The following is a 21,168-nucleotide window of genomic DNA, read 5'->3' on the forward strand; positions in this document are numbered from 1 at the left end:
ACTGCCTGCCATTGGCAGTGTGTTAATTCTGACCCTGCAGTAAGAGCAGTGTACCCTGCTAGGAGAAGACAAAGGTAAAAACTGTAAAAAGCCAAAAATAAAGCACCATGAAGTACATATCACTCTGGTATGTTTTTCATTACCTGGACGGATTACAGTTTTTGTATGCATGTTCATCTACACTATAGAGTATAGAGTAAGTATTGGGCCATGTGTCCATGACACCTACAAGAGCATTCATGATATCCTTTTTAAATCCACAGGAATTAATATGGAGTTTTGTAACTATTACAGCTCTTCTGGAAGGCTTTCCACAAGATTATGGAGAGTGGCTGTGGGAATTTTTGTCCATTCATTCAGAAGAGCATTGTTGAGATCAGACATCAATGTTGGATGAGAAGGCCTGGCTTATAATCTCAACCCCATCTTTGTGATGAACTAGACGTGGTCTGCCACTTTGTGTCTGAGTTGCTGTTGTTCTTAAACATTTCCACTTTTCAATAATATAATTTACAGTTGACAGTGAAATATCTAGCAGGGAACAAATTTCACAAACTGACATACCAAGCTTGAATTCATTGAACTCTTAGGAGCAACTCATTATTTCACAAATGTGTGTAAATGCAGACTACATGGCTAGATGCTTGATTTCATACACCTGAGGCAATAGGTCTGAATAACACACCTGAATTCAATGATTAAGAGGTGTATCTCAATACTTTTCGATAAAATATATCAATAGTCCAAAGTGATACACCATTGATTTATGGCATGACTTCTGTCTCAGCTGGAAATGAAGAAAACAGTAGGGAAAAATTTCAATATATAAAATCAAGTCAGCTTGATGATGACTAGATAATAAATATTTCTGATCTAAATGAGTCAATAATCCAAATTGACTTATTCCATTGTCAAGTTAAATGAAAAGTTTGTTCATGACAAAGCAATGAAGGCGTGCTGCACTTATGTTTTAAAAAATGTTTATGAAATGTTTGAGTTTATAAAAATTGTGGGAAATTGTAATAAAACCACTGGTTTAATTATATTTTGTATTAAAGTCATTGTTTTTTTATTTCTTTCAATAGATTTTTAATGATATGAGGTCTACTGTATGTCATTTGGTGCGACCATTCATCATGTGGTGCGACCAATAATACCAATAACTGTATTAAATTCAGAGTAAAATATCACTTTTCTGTGGCAGTAATATTAATCATTAATACAGTATGTTTAACTGAATTGTATTTTTAAATGTTTTAAATCATTTTTAAGCAATTTACAGGAAAAATAAGTCTTACACACATTTAAGAAGGCAATTGTGATATTATAGAACATAAATGAGATTATTATTTACAAAAACTCAAAAGACATGTAAATAGTTTGTTTCTAGACACTTTATATTACTCAAAACTTGTAAAAAAAATATTTAAGCATGTTGAGGAAATTCATTTATTGTAAGATAGATCATGCTCGCACCACATGACTTTTTTAAGGTCAGTTCTAATTCATTGAGATGAAAAAACACACTTCATTTACTATTTAAATATGAATTTATGTGTACCTTACATTCTTAATGTTTGAGCTACTAAAATATATATTCCCATTTTTATTATTTTAAAATTGACCTGTTGAAAATCCTTATACGTCATTGACCCATATATAACATGCACTATATAATGTGTCAAACCCTCAATAGATAAGTGAAAACTTAAATAATTAGTTTTAGTTGACCAAATGTAATTCATTCTATTTTATAAGTAAGAGCTTTATATTGCTTTACATTCATTAATCTTCAAAAGATTGAATATTTATATAATATGAATAGAAATGATGTAATTTCAACAGAAACACTTTTGTACCATGAATTGTTTGTGTTGGGGATGAGTTGATATTAAGAAGATAATAAAAATGCAATTTCTTTTTTCTCACATCAGATATGGCGAGGTGCATTTCTCTTGGCTGACTTCATCTTCTCTAAGCCATTCATGTTCAAAGGAGCAACAGTCCTAGAGCTGGGAGCGGGAACAGGCTTAACCAGCATCATCATGGCAACCATAGCCAAAACTGTGTACTGCACAGGTACAATGCCATTAAACAGATATCCTGATCAAAGTATGTACAGATCAGCTACCTTATGCCTTCTCTTTGAATGTATTAGTCTGAAATGTAAAAAATTAACTATTCTGTGAATACACATGAATCAATTTGAAGTATGGAAGGCCCCTCTCTTGGTAACACTATGTTCAAGTAATCTCAAAGCAAAGGTCAATTTATTTGTTTTTTCTGCACTTTCAACTGCATCTCACTTGCTAGATCAAAAATATTTTGAAGTTCAGCTGAGCCAGTAGTGTGGGAATGGTACGCTTCTCCTGATGAGCAGGTTAGCCTGTAAGGCAGCTCCTGCCATCAGCTTGTGAATGTGTGTGTGAATGGGAGAATGTGACTTGTAGTGTAAAGACTGGATAGGCTCTATACAGTGTCTATAAACAGTTCTCCTGTTATTGCTTCTATAAATGGAATCATGGTCAATATAACTTGGCTTTTTTTAAAAGAATTTACAAAAGTGCAAACAGATTTCTACAAAGTAATATCAATTAATTAAAAATATATGATGTAAAATAAGTGATTGCATAAATATTTACCCCCATTAAAGCTGCAGTATGTAGTTCTGAGAAAAAAGTGGACTTAGCCAGAAAGTTTGAACTTCCAGGTCCCTCCTCCTTCCTGTCAGCTGCAATGCAGCCCTGCCTTCAAAGCCCCTCCCCACAGAGGAACCTGCCGTGCACGAGTAGCCTTGTAACCACAGTAAGAGAGGAAGAATATTTGACCTAGTGAGAGGACAGCAGGTGTTATGTGGGGGAGGGATGCTTCTGAGTGACCTGAGATTTCCACTGGGAGTGGCTGCGTCACGGTACGACTGCGTCACGGTTCAGAGGAGCGGAGAGTGCTCTGAGAGGGCAATCTGCCTCTTGAATTAAGTTGTTAATACAGTAATTACAGCAACCCAATCAAATCCAAATGAGTGCCTTTAGGCCACCGTAATTACTGCAGAAGCAACGGTCCGATTTTGTTAACTTGCTCAAATTTAATTGATTTGGTAATTTTCTTTAATTTTTGTGCTTTTATTGTGGGGCAGTAGGCTACGTAGATAAATTATGTCTTTATCTGTCAGTTTTATTTGGGTTTGTTGCTGAAATATGATTGGGAGTCTGCATGGGTTGTTTTATTTGATAGTTGACCTGACGTTTTATGATGATTCCTGTCTGACTTTCCTGTCTGGTGCGATCTGCTGAGTTTGACGTGACTCTTTGACTTTTCAGCAGTGTGTGCACATGCGTCACTGACACTTCTCAGACACTCCTCCTGGCTCTGACTTGTTGTTTTGATCTGGGATTCTTGCAAATGGCATTACAATCACTTGATGGACACTGAGACACCAATTTTTTTTTTACAGCTGATTTGTACAGTGGGTATTTAGTCAGCCACCAATTGTAAAAGTTCTCCCACTTAAAAAGATGAGAGGCCTGTAATTTTCATCATCGGTATACCTCAACTGTGAGAGACAAAATGAGAAAAAAATCCAGAAAATCATATCTTAAAATCTGATTTTTAAAGAATTTATTTGCAAATTATGGTGGAAAATAAGTATTTGGTCAATAATAAAAGTTAATCTCAATACTTTGTTATATACCCTTTGTTGGCAATGACAGAGGTCAAACGTTTTCTGTAAGTCTTCACAAGGTTTTCACACACTGTTGCTGGTATTTTGGCCCATTCCTCCGTGCAGATCTCCTCTAGAGCAGTGATGTTTTGGGGCTGTCGCTGGGCAACACAGACTTTCAACTCCCTCCAAAGATTTTCTATGGGGTTGAGATCTGGAGACTGGTTAGGCCACTCCAGGAACTCTTTCGAAGCCACTCCTTCGTTGCCCGGGCGGTGTGTTTGGGATCATTGTCATGCTGAAAGACCCAACCACATTTCACCTTCAATGCCCTTGCTGATGGAAGGAGGTTTTCACTCAGAATCTCACGATACATGGCCCATTCATTCTTTCCTTTACATAGATCATTCGTCCTGGTCCCTTTGCAGAAAAACAGCCCCAAAGCATGATGTTTCCACCCCCAATGCTTCACAGTAGGTATGGTGTTCTTTGGATGCAACTCAGCATTCTTTCTCCTCCAAACACGACGAGTTGAGTTTTTACCAAAAAGTTCTATTTTGGTTTCATCTGACCATATGACATTCTCCCAATCCTCTTCTGGATCATCCAAATGCACTCTAGCAAACTTCTGACGGGCCTTGACATGTACTGGCTTAAGCAGGGGGACACGTCTGGCACTGCAGGATTTGAGTCCCTGGCGGCGTAGTGTGTTACTGATGGTAGCCTTTGTTACTTTGGTCCCAGCTCTCTGCAGGTCATTCACTAGGTCCCCCCTGTGGTTCTGGGATTTTTGCTCACCGTTCTTGTGATCATTTTGACCCCATGGGGTGAGATCTTGCGTGGAGACCCAGATTATCAGTGGTCTTGTATGTCTTCCATTTTCTAATAATTGCCCCCACAGTTGATTTCTTCACACCAAGCTGCTTACCTATTGCAGATTCAGGCTTCCCAGCCTGGTGCAGGTCTACAATTTTGTTTCTGGTGTCCTTTGACAGCTCTTTGGTCTTGGCCATAGTGGAGTTTGGAGTACGACTGTTTGAGGTTGTGGACAGGTGTCTTTTATACTGATAATGAGTTCAAACAGGTGCCATTAATACAGGTAACGAGACAGAGGAGCCTCTTAAAGAAGAAGTTACAGGTCTTGCTTGTTTGTAGGTGACCAAATACTTATTTTACCGAGGAATTTACCAATTAATTCATTAAAAATCCTACAATGTGATTTCCTGGATTCTTTCCCCCCATTCTGTCTCTCATAGTTGAAGTGTACCTATGATGAAAATTACAGGCCTCTCTCATCTTTTTAAGTGGCAGAACTTGCACAATTGGTGGCTGACTAAATACTTTTTTGCCCCACTGTATCTTAATCTACTGTCAGAACATAATGACAATTTTAGCAAATATAACACAAAAATAGTTAAATACTGCAACTTTAAAAACATTCAACTGATGTCTAGCCAATTGGTGCTAGTAGTACCACAAATAGTGAAATGGAGATCACCTGAGTGTAATGAATGTGTATCAATTGATTGTAGTGTGAAGACACCTGTGTCTGGAAGGTCCATTTACTGGTTAATCATTATTCCTGCTACAATTATACCATGAAGACAAAAGAACACGCAAATAGAAGTGAGGGGATGGATGCAAAAAAAATTCAAGTCATTGAACATCCCCTGGAGTTCAGTTAAATCCATCATTAAGAAATTGAATGGTAAATGGTAAATGCTTATGTCGTGCTTTTATAGTCTTGTTGATCACTCAAAGCACTTTTACACTACGTCCCATTCACATATATTTGAATTAGAATTTTGAATTTGAAAATCTTTAATGTCCCTGAAGGGCAATTTGGTTTGCAATAGAAGTAACAACATGCATATCTCGCATGCCAACAACACAATGAATCTTACATAACAATATAAATAATATAAATAAATACATAGTTTAACCGGCCTAACGTTCCCAACAAGCTCAACTACAGCTAGTTTAAAAACCTAATGGCACATGGAACAAATTATTTAAGATACCTGTTTGATTTGGCTCTACAGGGGAAAGTATATTTTCTCTTAGACGGGAGAAGCTGAAACTCATGAAGAGGATGGAGAGGGTTTGCCAAAATGGCCCTTTGCCTTCTGAGTGGCTCTAGCGTGATACAGATATTCAAGATCATTCAGGTTAATGCAAATTGTTTTTTTTGCAGAGTTTGACCACATTCCTCAGCTTGTTCTTATTTGAAATACTGAGGTTACCAAACCAACAGATCAAAGCAAGTTAAAATGGACTCAATAAAAGATGAATAAAACATTTTAAGAAGCTTTTTGTCAACATTAAAACACCTCAGTTTCCTCAGATAAAACAACCTCTGATTTGCCTTTCTACAGATGGCATCTGAGTTGGTCTCAAAAGACAGTTTATTGTCCAGGATGGTGCCTAAATACTTATACTGACTGACTATTTCGACTGCTGTACCATTGAAAAAAGTTTGGGCTGTGACAGGTGGATTCTTCTTACGGAAATCAAGAATCATGTCTTTTGTTTTTGACACATTGAGTTGCAGGTAAGAGTCATCACACCACCTAGTAAAATAGTCAAGGACTTGAACGTGCTCTTACAGTCATTAGTGTAGTGTAAAGCATGAACAGTAGAGGTGACAAGACACACCCCTGGGGCGGGCCTGTGGAACAAAAACAAGGTCTCAGACAGGGCTTCATTAACACGAGTTCCCTACAGCCTTGTTGTCTGAAAATCAACCAACCAACATATGGTTCCAAAATCAATGCTGGGTATTTTTGAAAGCCCTTGAGCAAGAATATGAGGCTGCATGCAGTTAAAGGCTGATGAAAAATCAGCAAAGTATAGACGTGCATGTGTTTTCCTACCCTCCAGGTGCTGACAACAAAATTCAAGAGTGTCGCCACAGCATCCTTCACCCCTTTCCTGGGTTGATAGGCGAATTGGAGAGGATCAATCATTGTCTGCGTCATAGAAAGCAAGCTTTGTTTCACCATATGCTCAAAACTCTTCAGGTGAGGGCCACAGGACGATAATCATTTAATATCTTCGGTGATGGTACCTTCGCCACTGAGACAATAATGGACTCTTTCCATAATGAGGGAACTTTGTTGAGTGACAGGGACCACTGAAAAATGTATGTGAAGATATCACTTAAGAATGGGGCACACATTTAAGTAGTCGCCCACTGATACCATCAGGTCCATGACTTTTCCAAGCATTGGTCTTTTCAGAAGTGCTCCACACGCTGATTTCATCGATCTGAATCCGACTGCTTACTGGAGCAGCCCTGAATTTGGATTGTTCATCAGAAATGTCCTTAGAGTCAAATCTCAAATAAAACTGGTTTAGTTCTACTGCCAGGGTCCAATCAGATTTGTCAGTGTTAGACACTCTTTTTTTCTTATCCTGAATTCCCACCATAGACTTGAGCGAAAATTACCACTCTTAAGTTCATCTTGTACCTTGTCCTTGTACTGCATTTTGGTCAGCCTAATTTCCCTTTTCACCAATTTTTGGGCTTCCTTTTGTTGTGTAATATCTCCCTGATAGTAAGCTTTTTTTATTTTTTATTAATTCTTGAGGGATTTACTGACCTAAGGCTTGTTATTAGGATACAATGTAATTGTCTTTCTTGGGATAATCATCTCTTCACAAAAGGTAATATAGCTTACCACAGTGGTCAGCTCATCTAAATTGGTACAAGAGTCTTTAAAAACATCCCAGTTTGTCTTATGCAAACAACCATTCAGTTCACAAACAGCGCCCTCTGTCCACAGAGCAACCTCTTTGTGCTCAACTTTCCCCTTCTTGAGAGCCAGCTGGTTGTACAGCAACGGGAGCAATTTGGGGTTAAGTGTTGTTGGGGAGTAGCCTCACTACAAGGCAACCATACATGTAGAAGTAGAAGGGAGTGCAAAAACCAAAAGGGAAAGTGAAAAGAGGCCTTGTACACAAATAAATGTGCACACAGCATCGAGGATGTGTCGTGTTATCTGTGCTGGCTAAACAATGCAGCTCCACACGTGCACAACGGGGTTCTGTGCGTGCTTCAGCTGATTGTTAACGGGGCTTGCTATCCTTTAACAGAAGCCTGCACAACATCTTGACAGGATAAACACAAAAATTGCATTACATGTGAATAACATTGGCACAAACATTAAGATTCGTCAGAGTCAAGATAAAATAGATAGATAGATAGATAAAATGCTAACTAGCATTACAACACACATTTTAGCTCTGCCCAGACGAATAACATCTTACTATTCGTTGATCCACCAACGTGGATTCGATGCAAGCCTGTGTGTGGTGTTCAAAGCCGGTACGGAAAAGATCCGACACAGTCCTCAAGTGAGCATTGTCCTCATCTTGGCTGAAGCAGTGCTGATTTCGGCTCTATGGCAAAGAGAGGGGGAAATAAAATAAAAGGAAAGCACACATGCGTTGTCGTCTTCTGTCGGCCATTGGTGGTTCTGAAGGACAGCTATGTGCAAAGACAAAAAAGAGAAGAGAGCGAAGAAACCTTGCGCCTCTCCTTTTGAAGCTTCTGTGATGTCAGAAGGTGGAAATGATGTCGGGTGTCTTTCAGCCAACGAGGGACAAGAATCCAAGGGGTTACCTGGGTTTGGATTTTCAGGGTGATCCTTCTCTAGACATGGGGATATGGGGCCTGAAAAGGTTAAATTTGAGCCACAGGCTGAGTTCATTTCCACAGGAAAGTCCAGGCCCAATGACACACCGAAATGTGGACTGGAGGGGCTGGGAATTGAACCGCCAATCTTCCAATTGGAGGACGACCACTCCACCTCCTGAGGCACAGCCACCCGGGCTGAAGCAATATTGCACATGTGTAAATCTGCCTAGAGCCTTCCTTATAAATTGAGTTACTGTGCATGAAGGAGGCCACCAAGACACCTATACTACTTTGAAGGAGTTAAAAGCTTCATCAGCTGTTGATGTTTATCTTGTTACCATGGCCGCGCCTGTGTTGGCTGCTGCTGCTCCGGCTCTTGACAAAAAGACAAAATTGAAATATAATAATCATACCATGCTGCATCTACACTCGGTAAATAACCTGGCAACCTAAAATCTGGATACTTTAGAACTTTTGGAATCCCTCGGACTGCTACAAACAAAGTGCGATGAGACCCACACAACTGTGGTGCCTCAGCTCATCAATGGCCGCCTCAGGAGGAGACGGAGCCAGTGAGAGGGGAATCAGAAGCGGGGGAAATGTGGAGGAGCGAGGGCTAAGCTAAACCAACCCATACAGACCACTGCTACCATCGAATTTGCTTGCCAATGTTTGCTCCTTGGAGAACAAACTGGACCACCTGAGACTGGAACTAACATCAAGAGACATGGCTGAACGAGGATGTGCCGGACTCCGCCATAGACATGGAGGGGCTAGCATCATTCCAGACAGATAGGAGCAGCGCACTCATCAGTAAATCTTGGGGTGGTGGTGTGTGTATTTACATTAGTAACAACTGCTGCACAAACCCTACAATAGTCTCTAGCCACTGCTCTCCGGACATTGAGTTCATGACCATCAAATGTCGCCCAGTTTACCTACCCAGAGAATTCACTGTGGCAGTGATCATGGCAATATACATTGCCCCCAGTGCAGATACAAATGTAGCTCTGAACACAATGTATCCCTCCATTAGTGAATTGCATTCCACACATCCTGAGGGAGTGATCATTGTGGCTGGAGATTTTAATCAGGCCAACATGAAAAGTTCCTCAATACCATCAATATGTGGAGTCAACACACTGGACCATGTCTACACCAATGTCAAGGGGGCTTTCAAGGCACTCCCCCACCCTCACCTGGGCTCCTCTGACCACTCCTCAGTCCTGCTTGTTCCCACATACAAGCCTGTCCTCATAAGATCAAAACCTGCTGTGAGACAAATGAAGGTTTGGCCAGAGAGGGGGGAAGACGCGCTGCAAGTCTGTTTTGAGAGCACTGAATGGTCTGTGTTCATAGAAGCAGCCACAGAACAACAGGTGATCAATGTGGAGGAGTATGCAGAGGCTGTATCTGGTTACATACAGAAGCACAGAGCACACCTGTGTAACAAAAACTATCACAGTATGGGCAAATGTATGGTGCATGTATTTATGGACATTTTTAACATCTCACTGAGCCAGGCCTCCTTGCTATAAGAAAGCCACTATCATCCCGGTACCAAAAAAACCCACTGTCACCTGCCTCAATGCCTACCGACCCGTAGCACTCACCTCCACTATAATGAAGTGCTTTGAAAGGCTGGTGAAGGATCACATTATGGAAGTTTTACCTCCTGCACTTGACCCACTACAGTTTGCCTACTGCCGAAACCACTCTACCGCGGACGCTGTGTCCCTCGCACTCCACCTGGAGAAAAAAAACACCCATGTCCGTTTGTTGTTGTTGTTTGGACTTCTCGGCATTCAACACCATAATCCCCCAGCACCTGGTCTGTAAAGTGGGTCCACTGGGTCTGAACCCTCCCATGTGCAACTGGACTTTCTTACCGACAGGCCTCAGTCTGTACATGTGGGAGCTCGCTGCTCTTCACCCTTATGACCCATGACTGCTGCGCACACTCCACTACTAACCACATCATAAAGTACGGACGACACAACAGTGGTGGGTCTCATTCAGAACAACGAGGAGCTGACTTACAGGGAGGAAGTGAAACATCTGGTGGACTGGTGCACAAACAACAGCCTGGACCTGAATGTTGACAAGACAAAAGAAGTCATTGTTGACTTCAGGAAGAACCAGCCCACCCACACTTCTCTCTTCATAGGCGGTGCTGCAGTGGAGATCGTTGCTGCGTCAACAGTGTATGAATGAGAATGAATGGTTAACTTCCTCCTGATGAGCAGGTTGGTACCCTGTGTGGTAGCCCCTGCCATCAGTGTATGAATGTGCGTGAATCGGTGAATGAGTTGTAATGTAAAGCGCTTTGAGTGGCCGTAAAGACTAGAAAGCCCCCCCCCGGCTTTAAGGAATGTTTGGTTACAATATTAATGCATCCGTTCATTTATGGCTGTGCCTGTTATTTGTTTGATTCAGTGTTTTTACATTAAGTTTTTTTATGTTTCTATGTGGAGCCAGTGGCAACAAAATTTCGTTCCACTTTGTACCTGTCTGGTATATATGCAGAATGACAATAAAAGGAAATCTATCTATATGGTACAGTGGCAAAGAGAAAGCCACTGTTGAAGAAAACTCATATTATTGAGGCCCTGGAAGGCTTGTAAAGGTAGAGGGTAAAATGAATACAGCAAAATATAGAGAAATACTGGAGGACAATCTGATCCAATCTGCAATAGAACTGCGACTTGGGAGAAGATTTATTCTCCAGCAAGACAATGACAATGAAGTATACAGTGAAAGCTACACAGAAATGGTTTAAAGACAGCAAGGTGAATGTTCTGTAGTGGCTGAGTCAAAGCCCAGACCTCAATCCAATAGAGAATTTGTGGCTGGACTTGAAAAGGGCTGTTCATGCCCGATCCCCGGGCAACCTGACAGAGCTTGAGGAGTTTTGCAAAGATGAATGTAGAAAAATTACATTGTCCAGATGCGTAAGCCTGATTGAGACCTATCCACACAGACTCAGTGCTGTGATTGTGGCCAAAGGTGCATCTACTAAATACTGACTGGGTGAATATTTATGCAATCACAAATTATATTGACCAGGATTCCATTTATAAAAGCAAAAAAAAGGGAAAACATCCAAGGGGTGAATACTTCTTATAGGCACTGTAAGTGCAGTCCCATTACCATTTACCAATAGACATTTCACTGTCTTCATGGCTGAAAGATCTAATTTTGTTTTGCAGATGTGGGGGAGGACCTTTTAAGCATGTGCAAGAGAAATGTAATATTAAATTCACACTTGATGGAGCCTTCAGGTGAGATATTGTGAAATTCATTTAGATTTTTCTCTCATCTCCTCTCAACTATTCCCAATTCACCCTGACACCATAGGCCCTGTTTCTGTACATTTTCTTAGTTTTCCTAGAGTACCTATGGTGATATGAAATAACAACTTGTATTTTTCATCCAGCAGTGAGGAGTTTCACTAGGAAAACACTGTCTTCCTCTAGACTGCTTTTCTCTCTTTGCTGAATGCATGTTTTGACCAGTTTGACACACTTATGCAGCATTGTGATTCTTTATCACTATCACTATATCTATTTTATGGGTCCAGTATAAAATTTCTGCTTTTAATCCATTTTGAGAGAATATATTAGAGGATTATGGCAAAAATGTCTAAGTGGTGTAACCATAAAAACTTTGTACCAAATAATGCAACTTGATTAAAACTGCATGATCTTAGACTATAACTTTTTTATATAAATACAGGTAATGGAATACAATTGTTCTAAATATAAAGTTGAATCTGGGGAATCATGTCAAGTCAAGTTAACCTCATGAAGTGTCTAGAAGTGTAACCACCATTTAAGAGGCCATTTTGTTAATATTGTGAAGAAGGATATATAACAGGAAATGGTATTACAGACAAGGATGTCTAATGATCACAACTGCTGCCTGACAAAGTTAGAAGCTCTTATAAATGACTCATGAATAGGGATGCTTGATATTGACTTTTCTGTCGATATCCAATATTCCCCAACTCTTAATCTCCGATACCGATACTGATATATGCAGGCTTTTTACACCAAAACTGTTAGATAACAACATAACATATCTCCTATTATGGACTTAACACATTATTCCTAATCTTATTGTGATGCCCCCTGGATACATACATAAATGCAACATGGCACAACTTAAGTTATGGAAAAAAAGTGCCAATATGGCACTGCCATATTTATTATGCTGCTTTGCAGTCATTGCAAGTTGCAAATTTACTACCTGTAGGACACACTTGGAAATAGTTCCACAAACACACACACACACATACACTCACACACTCTCTCTGTCTGTCTGTCTGTCTGTCTGTGTAGACATTTAGACTGAGCAACTGAAATTAACTGCCAACACTTTCATAAGTCAAACAGGAGAGGAACTTATTTCCAGTGAAATCTGTAGATATGTTTGTAGGTCATGCTTGTAATTAGGGACCCTATTGTTCTTGTGTCGTTTTTTATTATTATTCTACCGCCTCTTTGAGCCTCAATTTGACCCCCTAAACCTGCTCAAAAACTCACCAAATTTGGCAGACACATCAGGTCTGGCGAAAAATTCGATAAAATGGAGAAACAAACAACATCAAACTCTCTAGCGTCACCTAGAAGCAGTAAAACAGCCACTACGCCTGATAGGAATGTTGTAGAAAGATCAAACCAAAACTCGATTGTTTGTCTTATCAAGACCTACAAATCATGTGCTGACACCCCTGATCCAAAATCCAAGAGGAAGTGCACATTTTGCCTTTAAATGTGTGATTTTCGACAATTTTTGGCCTCCTACAAACGTTATCTTGTCCGAGGGTGTTCATCGTGGCGTTCACACTTAAATAGCTGACTTAGCACATCCTGCTGAACAAAAGTTCTGAACAACTTTGTCATTACTCGTCTGGTTTGGAAGACTTTCCCGTCTTCACAGAATCACCAAATTGCCCACATAGGTTCACACTAAGGAGCACTTTAATTTGATACTACAACTGCCCCTGGGCGTGGCACAACAGCTCAGTAGCGCCCCCTAATGCCTTTATCCATTTTCTACCTATTAACAAACTTCTAAACACGCTAAATTGTACACATTTGAAAAACAGTTTAACTCCTTTAATTGAACATTGTGTGATGGGGTTAATGTCTCCGCTAGATGCCCCATCACACAATGTTCAATTATAGGACTTAAACTGTAGAGTAGAAAAAAAATTCCATGAAAAGCATATAAAAGTTTGGCTTAATACAGTTTTTTCTGACCACCAGGTGGAGAGGTGAAAGTGAGACAGTTGGATTGGCTGCAGCATGACCTTTGTACAGGTAATACATACTTACTTTTTTGTAGTAACTATCTGGAGTACTGGTCAAGATACAAAAAGATACACAAAACTAACATGTTGTCTGAGAGCTGTCATGTTCACAGACACAATTATATTGAATGCAATATAAATGTTCCCTTCTGGGTTTGAAAAAGATTCCAGTCACTAAGTGCCACACCAAACACTGCCAAATGTAATTTTGGCAACTGTGATACATGTATGAACAAGTTTTAAATATCTTAAATTCTGGACTTTTAAATAGTTGCAGTTGCTGATACTAACCAAACTGTAGAAAAACATCTCTAAAAAGTTTGAATCCCACCAGTCAATTGTCAGGCAGATTATGCACAAATGGAAGACATTTGACACTATTGTTACCTTCCTCAGGGGTGGTCGATTAACAAAGAGCACACCATGCACACCACATGCTGTCTAGACCTGCCTTGAGATGACTTTTGTTGCGATTTCGCCCTATATAAATAAATAAAGATGAGGACCAATACCAAAGTGTATCAAAGTCCAAGAAGCCAAAAGGGCACACCAGGGTAATGGCTAGGAAACTAAAGGCCTCTCTTGCAGTGGCTAATGTCAATAATTGTGAACCCACCATCAGGAGAACACTGAACATCAATGGTGTGATGCCAGAGTTGTAAGAAGAAAGCCACAATTCCTCATTGTTCTTAAAGGACTGTGAACATCGCTTCTGTCTACAGTTTGCGCAAGACCATGTGGATAAACCAGAGTGTGATGTTATGTGCATGAGACCAAAATCAATCTTTTAAGCTTGAATGAAAAGCATTTTATTTGGTTATGAGAAATCTCTTCATCCCAACATAAAACCCTCATCCAATCTGTGAAACGTGGTGGGTGGAGTATCCTGGTTTGGATCTGCTTTGCAGCTTCTGGACCAGGACAGCGTGTAATCATTGATGGCGCTAAGAGTTCTGAGTTGTATCAGCAGATTCTACCAGAAAATGTCATGGTATCATACCTAAAGCTCAACACAGGGTGGATCATGCAGTTACCCTAATCATATAAGTTGTAATAACAAAGAATGGTTAGAGCAGAATATAATTAATGTCTTGGAATGGCTGAGTTGAAGGACTGACATTAATTCTATAGAAATGTTGTTAAAGTGTCTAAAGCAGGCAGTTCATGTAAAGAAACCCACCAACATCCCAGAGTTGAGGTGCTCCTCCCACCTTAGCATGTTGGCAGTGCCCTGTGCAGGGGTGCCAATATATTTGGCCATGACTATAATTCATTAACCCTCCCTACCCTGGGAAGATCTACCTACCTGTGCCTGCCTTTGTGCCTGTTGACACAACAATGTGGGAAAAACTCTGTGATACTCACGGGGAGGACATCGACAGCCTCACAAGCTGGCATTGACATAAAGGCTGTTCTCAAGGAGAAAAAGAGAGTCTTTAGGTCAGGAAATAAGGAGGAGCTGAAGGCTGCGCAGAGGGAGCTGAGGAGAAGGATCAAGGAGGGGAAAAATCACAATAGGAAGAAGATGGAGGATCAGTTGCAGCAGAACAATATCAGTGGAGTTTGGAGAGGCCTTAAAACCATGTCTGGCCACAGGGAACCCAACTCCCAGGCTGGGGGGGACCAACAGAGTGTCAGTCATCACTGCTGCAACCCCCCTCCAGGATCCTGAAGACTGGTGCAGACGAGTTGTGCTGGATAGTTGAGCACATCTTCAACCTGATCCTGAAGATGGGGAGAGTGCCACGGCCTTTGCTCTTGAGGGACAAGCTTGAGCACACTAGAGTATACATTTTTCCCCCCACTTTAAATCTGTAACAATACCAAACTCAAATGTGTTATCACTCAACACCAACAATATTACTCTTGTACATAATATTACTTATTTTACTTTTGTAACTTTTACTACTATTGTTTTTCTTGCTTTTGTACTTATAATTTATTGTTTTTATCTCATTTCGGGACACATTTAATGCAGAAATACAGACTTTTAAAGTGCAGACAACCTTTCAAGCAACACTGTATGTAAATACACTCAGAATCCATTGTGATTGGATCAGACGGACCACATTTAGAGGCGGTCAGACTTGCATTGTGATTAGAGCTCAGCCAGATGTAACTGCAATCTATATAACACGACCACATTCATAAGAAAAATATCGTCCCTTTAAGTTTAAAAGTCACCAATAACACTCTTGTACATAATATTACTTATTTTACTTTTGTAACTTTTACTACTATTGTTTTTCTTGCTTTTGTACTTATTATTTATTGTTTGTTTATTGTTTTTTTTTTATCTTACTTGTTTGACTGGATTCCATTTATGCAGTTGTAGGATCTCATTTCGGGACACATTTAATGCAGAAATACAGACTTTTAAAGTGCAGACAACCTTTCAAGCAAAACTGTATGTAAATACACTCAGAATCCATTGTGATTGGATCAGACGGACCACATTTAGAGGCGGTCAGACTTGCATTGTGATTAGATCTCAGCCAGATGTAACTGCAATCTGTATAGCACGACCACATTCATAAGAAAAATATCGTCCCTTTAAGTTTAAAAGTCACCTAACTCTGCCTCTTCCTACCAGCCAAAATAAGCCTCATTTGAAAAAGCTATTCCGCAGCCTGTTTGTGTGTGTGATGGGCGTTCTCAGTCTGCCTGAGGGGAGGGTGGTGAAGAGGGGGTTTCTGGGTGTGAGGGGTCCTGCACGATGTTCATGGCCTGTTTGAAGAGATGGCTTTAATAGATGTCGCTCAAATTTGGGAGGGAAGAGCCGACAATCCTCTCAGCCGTCTTCAACCTGCTGCAGGTCTTTTTTGTCGGCAGCAGTGCAGCTGGAGTACCATACAGTGCAACAGTAAGTGAGGATACTCTCTATTGTGCAGCGGTAGAAGCTGATGAGCAGTTTCTGAGGGGGCCTGTTGCGTCTCAGCGTCCTCAGGAAGAACAGTCTCTGCTGTGCTTTCTTGATGATGCAGCAGGTGTTCAGGCTACAGGTCAGGTCCTCAGTGATGTGCACTCCCAGGAACTTAACACTCGAGACCCTCTCCACTTCCTCCCTGTTGATGCACAGACCATCATGATGTGCGTTTTTGTTTTTCCTAAAGTCTATTATGATTTCTTTAGTTTTCTTTGTGTTGAGAATGAGGTCGTTGTCCTTGCATCAGGCGGTCAGTGTCTGGACCTCCTCCCTGTTGGCAGTTTCAATGTTGTTGCTTGTATCATCTGCGAATTTGATGAGGGTGTTGGAGTTGTGGGAAGCAGTGCAGTCATATGTGAAGAGTGAGTAGAAGACTAGATTGAGAACATCTGTGCTGAGAGTGATGGAGGAGGAGGAAAGATGGCCGATCCTGACGTGCTGGTGAGGAAGTCCTTGATCCATTGGCAGAGAAGGGCTCCTAGTGTTTTCAGTTTAACCATTTTCATTGGGTTGATGGAATTGAATGCAGAGCTATAATCCACAAACAGCATTCTGAGATAGCTGTTGGGATTTTCCGGGTGTGACAGGGATGCAAGCAGTGCGATGGAGAAGGCATCATCTGTGGCTCTGTTGGAACTGTAAGCAAACTGGTATTTGTCAGGTGGAATGCATGGTTTAATGTGGGGCTGTGCCAGTCTCTCAAAGCATTTCATAATCACTGGGGTGAGAGCAACCAGCCGGTAATCATTCATGCTGGTGATGGCTGAGGTTTTGGGTACAGGGATTATGGTGGCAGTTTTCAGACAGGTGGGGATAGTGGTAGGCCTGCACGATATCAGCAAAATGTGCGATGTGCGATCACACTTTTCAATATTGTGATTACGATATGACTTGCGATAAATAAGAAAATATTTAAAGTTTGCATACAGTTCCTGTCTCTTTCAGATTTTTCAGCTTTAAAAGATTCCCTGCTTTTAGGTACTCTAAAACACTGAATAGCTGATTGTAATTAATAAAAAAAAGAGAAAATAATATTCTTGTGCATGCTTTTATTGAGCAAAACCCACATAACATTAATATACACGTTATTATATCCAATAACAAGTTTACTTTCCCTGCTCTTTACAAAAACAAAAAGTATCTCTTGAAATAAGAGAATCTCAGGGGGGGAAAGAGCTTAAATAAATAAATAAAATACTGTAAAATACTGTAAACCTTTCCACTCCAACATGTTAAATTACAGTTTACTCCCCCTGCTCTCAACAAAAACAAAAAGTATCTCTTGAAATAAAAGAATCTCAGGGGGGAAAGAGCTTAAATAAATAACACAAATATATTAAATGTGTAAAATAACTGCAAAACTTTCCACTCCAACAGGACTTAGAAACATGAAATACTTGGCGTGGGGGGCTTATAGAAAAGGGGAAAAAAATGCAGTTAAATAAAGTGGAGAAAAAATATCTACCCTGATGTGCTGAAGAGCCTGTCTGAGGGTGAACTAGTGGCAGGTATACACAGATACCGCCGAGCTAGTTTACTCAGCTTCGGGTAAGTCAAGTGGTGGAGTTTCCACCAAGCCAACGGGTCTGCCTCACTGTCAATGGTGGGGGACAGTAGGTAGCTGTTGACTTCAGGAGGAGGTTGGACCTGGATTACTTTTGAGCAAACTGCCCAGTGATGGCTTTGCCCTCTTGTCGATGGGTGGATTCACACTTTTGGCCTGAGAATCTTCTCCCTCCTGAAACAGAGAGAAAAAACATGTTGCATAATCACTTTTAGATAATACATAATCTGATCATAATCTTGTATACCCACCAGTGCTCGTGCCATTGAAATTTATAATCTAGTAGTTACCTTCTGCGATATATCTTTCATCTCTGAAATCACCCTGGTCTTGATGTCTTGGACCTTCTCCACACTGATGTAGCTGCTCTTGAAACTGGGGTCCATGAATGATGCAACATCTAGAAGTTCTTGTGTTGCTGGGTCATCATATTTTGTATTCATGTAGTCCAGGATTTTCGCTTTGATATCCTTGGTTAAATCTGTGTCACCTTCTTTTTCTGCAAGAACTGATGTCTTCAAGAGATGGAGGACTGGTTTCACATCATCGGCGGTCACTCGAAACGAGTATGACTGTCTTCTGCATGGGGTCGTCTACTTGGGGGTCTTCAGGTGGGCATAGAGGCCGATCCGTGACCCACATCATTCTGCATGGGGTCGTCTACTTGTGGGTCTTCAGGTGGGCATAGAGGCCGATCCGTGACCCACATATTTTGGTGCAGTGTTGACATGGGAAATGGTAGTGGGTTGTGGTCGTGCTGGAGCCTTTTTCTGTCTTTCCTTGCGTTTTGTTTCTGCGACACGGTGGAGTTCCCCCTCATAGTGCGCAGCACCTTCTTGCACCGCTTCCTTCCATCGGTGCCTGTTCAGAGCCATGTGCTCCCAGTTAGGAGATGAGATGCAGAATTTTTTAAGGTTTGTCTTGATGTTGTCCTTGAAAAGTTTCTTTTGCCCGCCTGGAGCTCGCGGACCTCTCTCCAGTTCAGAATAAAGAATTTGTTTTGGGAGACGGGTGTCGGCCATGGGGATGAGATGGCCGGTCCATCGGAGTTGGTGTTTCATTATTGTGGTGGTGATGCTGGACATTTTGGCCTCTGCCAGAACACTGATGTTTGTGCATCGGTCCTCCCATTTGATCCTCAGTATCTTCCTCAAGGTTCTCTGGTGGTGCTGTTCCAGAGCTCTCAGGTGCCTGCTGTAGGTGGTCCATGATTCTACCCCATACAGCAAAGTGGGGAGAACCACGGCCTTGTAGACCAGGAGCTTGGTGTCAACCCTGAGATTTCGGTCTTCAAAGACCGTTTTCCTGAGTTTGGCATATGCTCCATTGGCACAGCTCAGGCGGTGGTTGATCTCAGCGTCCATGTCCGCTTTGGAGGAGAGAAGACGTGGGTAAGGGAAGTGGTCAACAATCTCGAGAGGGGTGTTGTCCACTTTTATGATGGGTGGAATAAACGGCTGATTGGGTGGAGGTTGGTATAGCACCTGGGTCTTCTTGATGTTCAAAGCTAGACCCAGGCCTTAGCAAAGGCATTCAGAATACCCTGTAGGTCTTCTGCGGAGTGTGCTGCTATGGCGTTGTCATCTGCATACTGGAGCTCCATAATGGTGGTGTTTCTAACCTTGCTTTTGGCTTTGAACCTGGCAAGGTTAAAGAGCCTACCATTGGTTCTGTACCGGATCGGAATTCCCTGTGGTAGGTCTTTGCAAATGATGTGAAGTATGGCAGCAATAAAGACAGAAAACAGGGTGGGTGCAATAATGCATCCCTGTTTGACCCCTGTCTCCACAGTGAAAGGCTCAGACATGGAGCCACTGTTGCTGAGCACCGTGGCTGTCATTCCATCATGGAGTAGCCTCAGGATTCTGATGTATTTGTTCTGGCGATCTACCGTATCAAAGACCTTTGTCAGGTCTATGAAGGCCATGTACAAAGGCAGCTTGTGCTCACGGCATTTCCCCTGGAGTTGGCGGTGATTCTGGGAGTATTTCCTCAGAAAGTGGCAGTAGATGATTAGCGAGAACACAAGCAAGTATTTTGCCAGTTGTTGACAGGATTGAGATGCCTCTGTAGTTTCCACAATCAGCTTTGTCCCCCTTCTTAAATATGGTCACGATCAGAGCATCCCTGAGCTCTGAGGGGAGTTCTTCCTCTTCCCATACCTTCAGAAGGAGGGCATGGAGGCAGCACAGGAGTTCTGCTCCACCTTCCTTTAGGACCTCAGCTGGGATCCCATCTGGACCGGTGGTCCTGTTGTTCTTCAGGCTCCTGATGGCATCTTGGACCTCGGATAAGGTGGGAGGTTCTCCCATGTCTTCCCTGGTGGGACTCTGAGGGATGTGACAGATGAAATTTGATTGAGTTGCAGTGTTACGGTTGAGGAGTTCCTGGAAGTGCTCTCTCCATCGTTTGTTAATGGACTCGTTGTCCTTCAGCAGCACCTGTCCATCCTTTGAACGTAATGGGTTCAAGCCCCGACGGCTTGGGCTGTAGACAGCCTTCGTGGCACTGAAAAAGCCTCTGGTGTCTCCAGAGTCTGCCAGACGCTGGATTTCCAGTGCCTTTTCTGTCCACCAGGAGTTCTTAATCTGCCTCACCTGGTTCTGGACATCAGCCTTGGCTCTGGAGTGAGCCAGTCTCTTAACCTTGCAGGTGATGTCACTTTGCCAAGCATGAAAGGCTTCCCTTTTTTTGGAGATCAGAAGTTCTATCTCTGCGTCGTTTTCATCAAACCAGTCCTGATGTTTTCTGGACTTGTACCCAAGGGTGGTTTGGCAGGTGTCGTGGATAGTGGACTTAAGCAGGTTCCAGTGCTCTTTGATGTTCTCTGGGTATTCCTGTTTGAGACTTTTTCCAAGAGAAGCCTGAAGCTGCTGCTGGGCGGCAGTTTCATTCAGGCTTTCAAGGTTTAGTCTCTGCCGGCTCTGCTTCTTCTGCAATCTCCTCTTCCTCTTGAGTTTGATGGACATCGTGGATCGTATAAGGCGGTGATCTGTCCAGCAGTCGTCGGAGTTGATCATGGTTTAGTGATGTTTACATCACGCTGATCCCTGGTTCTGACAAT

At 41.7% G+C, this 21,168-nt stretch overlaps 1 protein-coding gene across 3 annotated transcripts in view; it reads left to right on the forward strand.

Annotated features, from left to right (window-relative positions):
• Nucleotides 1-21,168, forward strand: part of mettl22 (methyltransferase 22, Kin17 lysine) — a 131,966-nt gene that overhangs the window by 63,168 nt on the left and 47,630 nt on the right. For all 3 annotated transcript variants that reach the window (XM_053339292.1, XM_053339290.1, XM_053339291.1), the window contains exons 6-8: nt 1,935-2,079; nt 11,510-11,581; nt 13,571-13,624. In XM_053339292.1, the coding sequence (XP_053195267.1) occupies nt 1,935-2,079; nt 11,510-11,581; nt 13,571-13,624 (271 nt within the window). The remainder of the gene's footprint in view (nt 1-1,934; nt 2,080-11,509; nt 11,582-13,570; nt 13,625-21,168) is intronic.

Source organism: Scomber japonicus, chromosome 18 (genome assembly GCF_027409825.1).
Source record: "Scomber japonicus isolate fScoJap1 chromosome 18, fScoJap1.pri, whole genome shotgun sequence".
Taxonomy (NCBI): domain Eukaryota; kingdom Metazoa; phylum Chordata; class Actinopteri; order Scombriformes; family Scombridae; genus Scomber; species Scomber japonicus.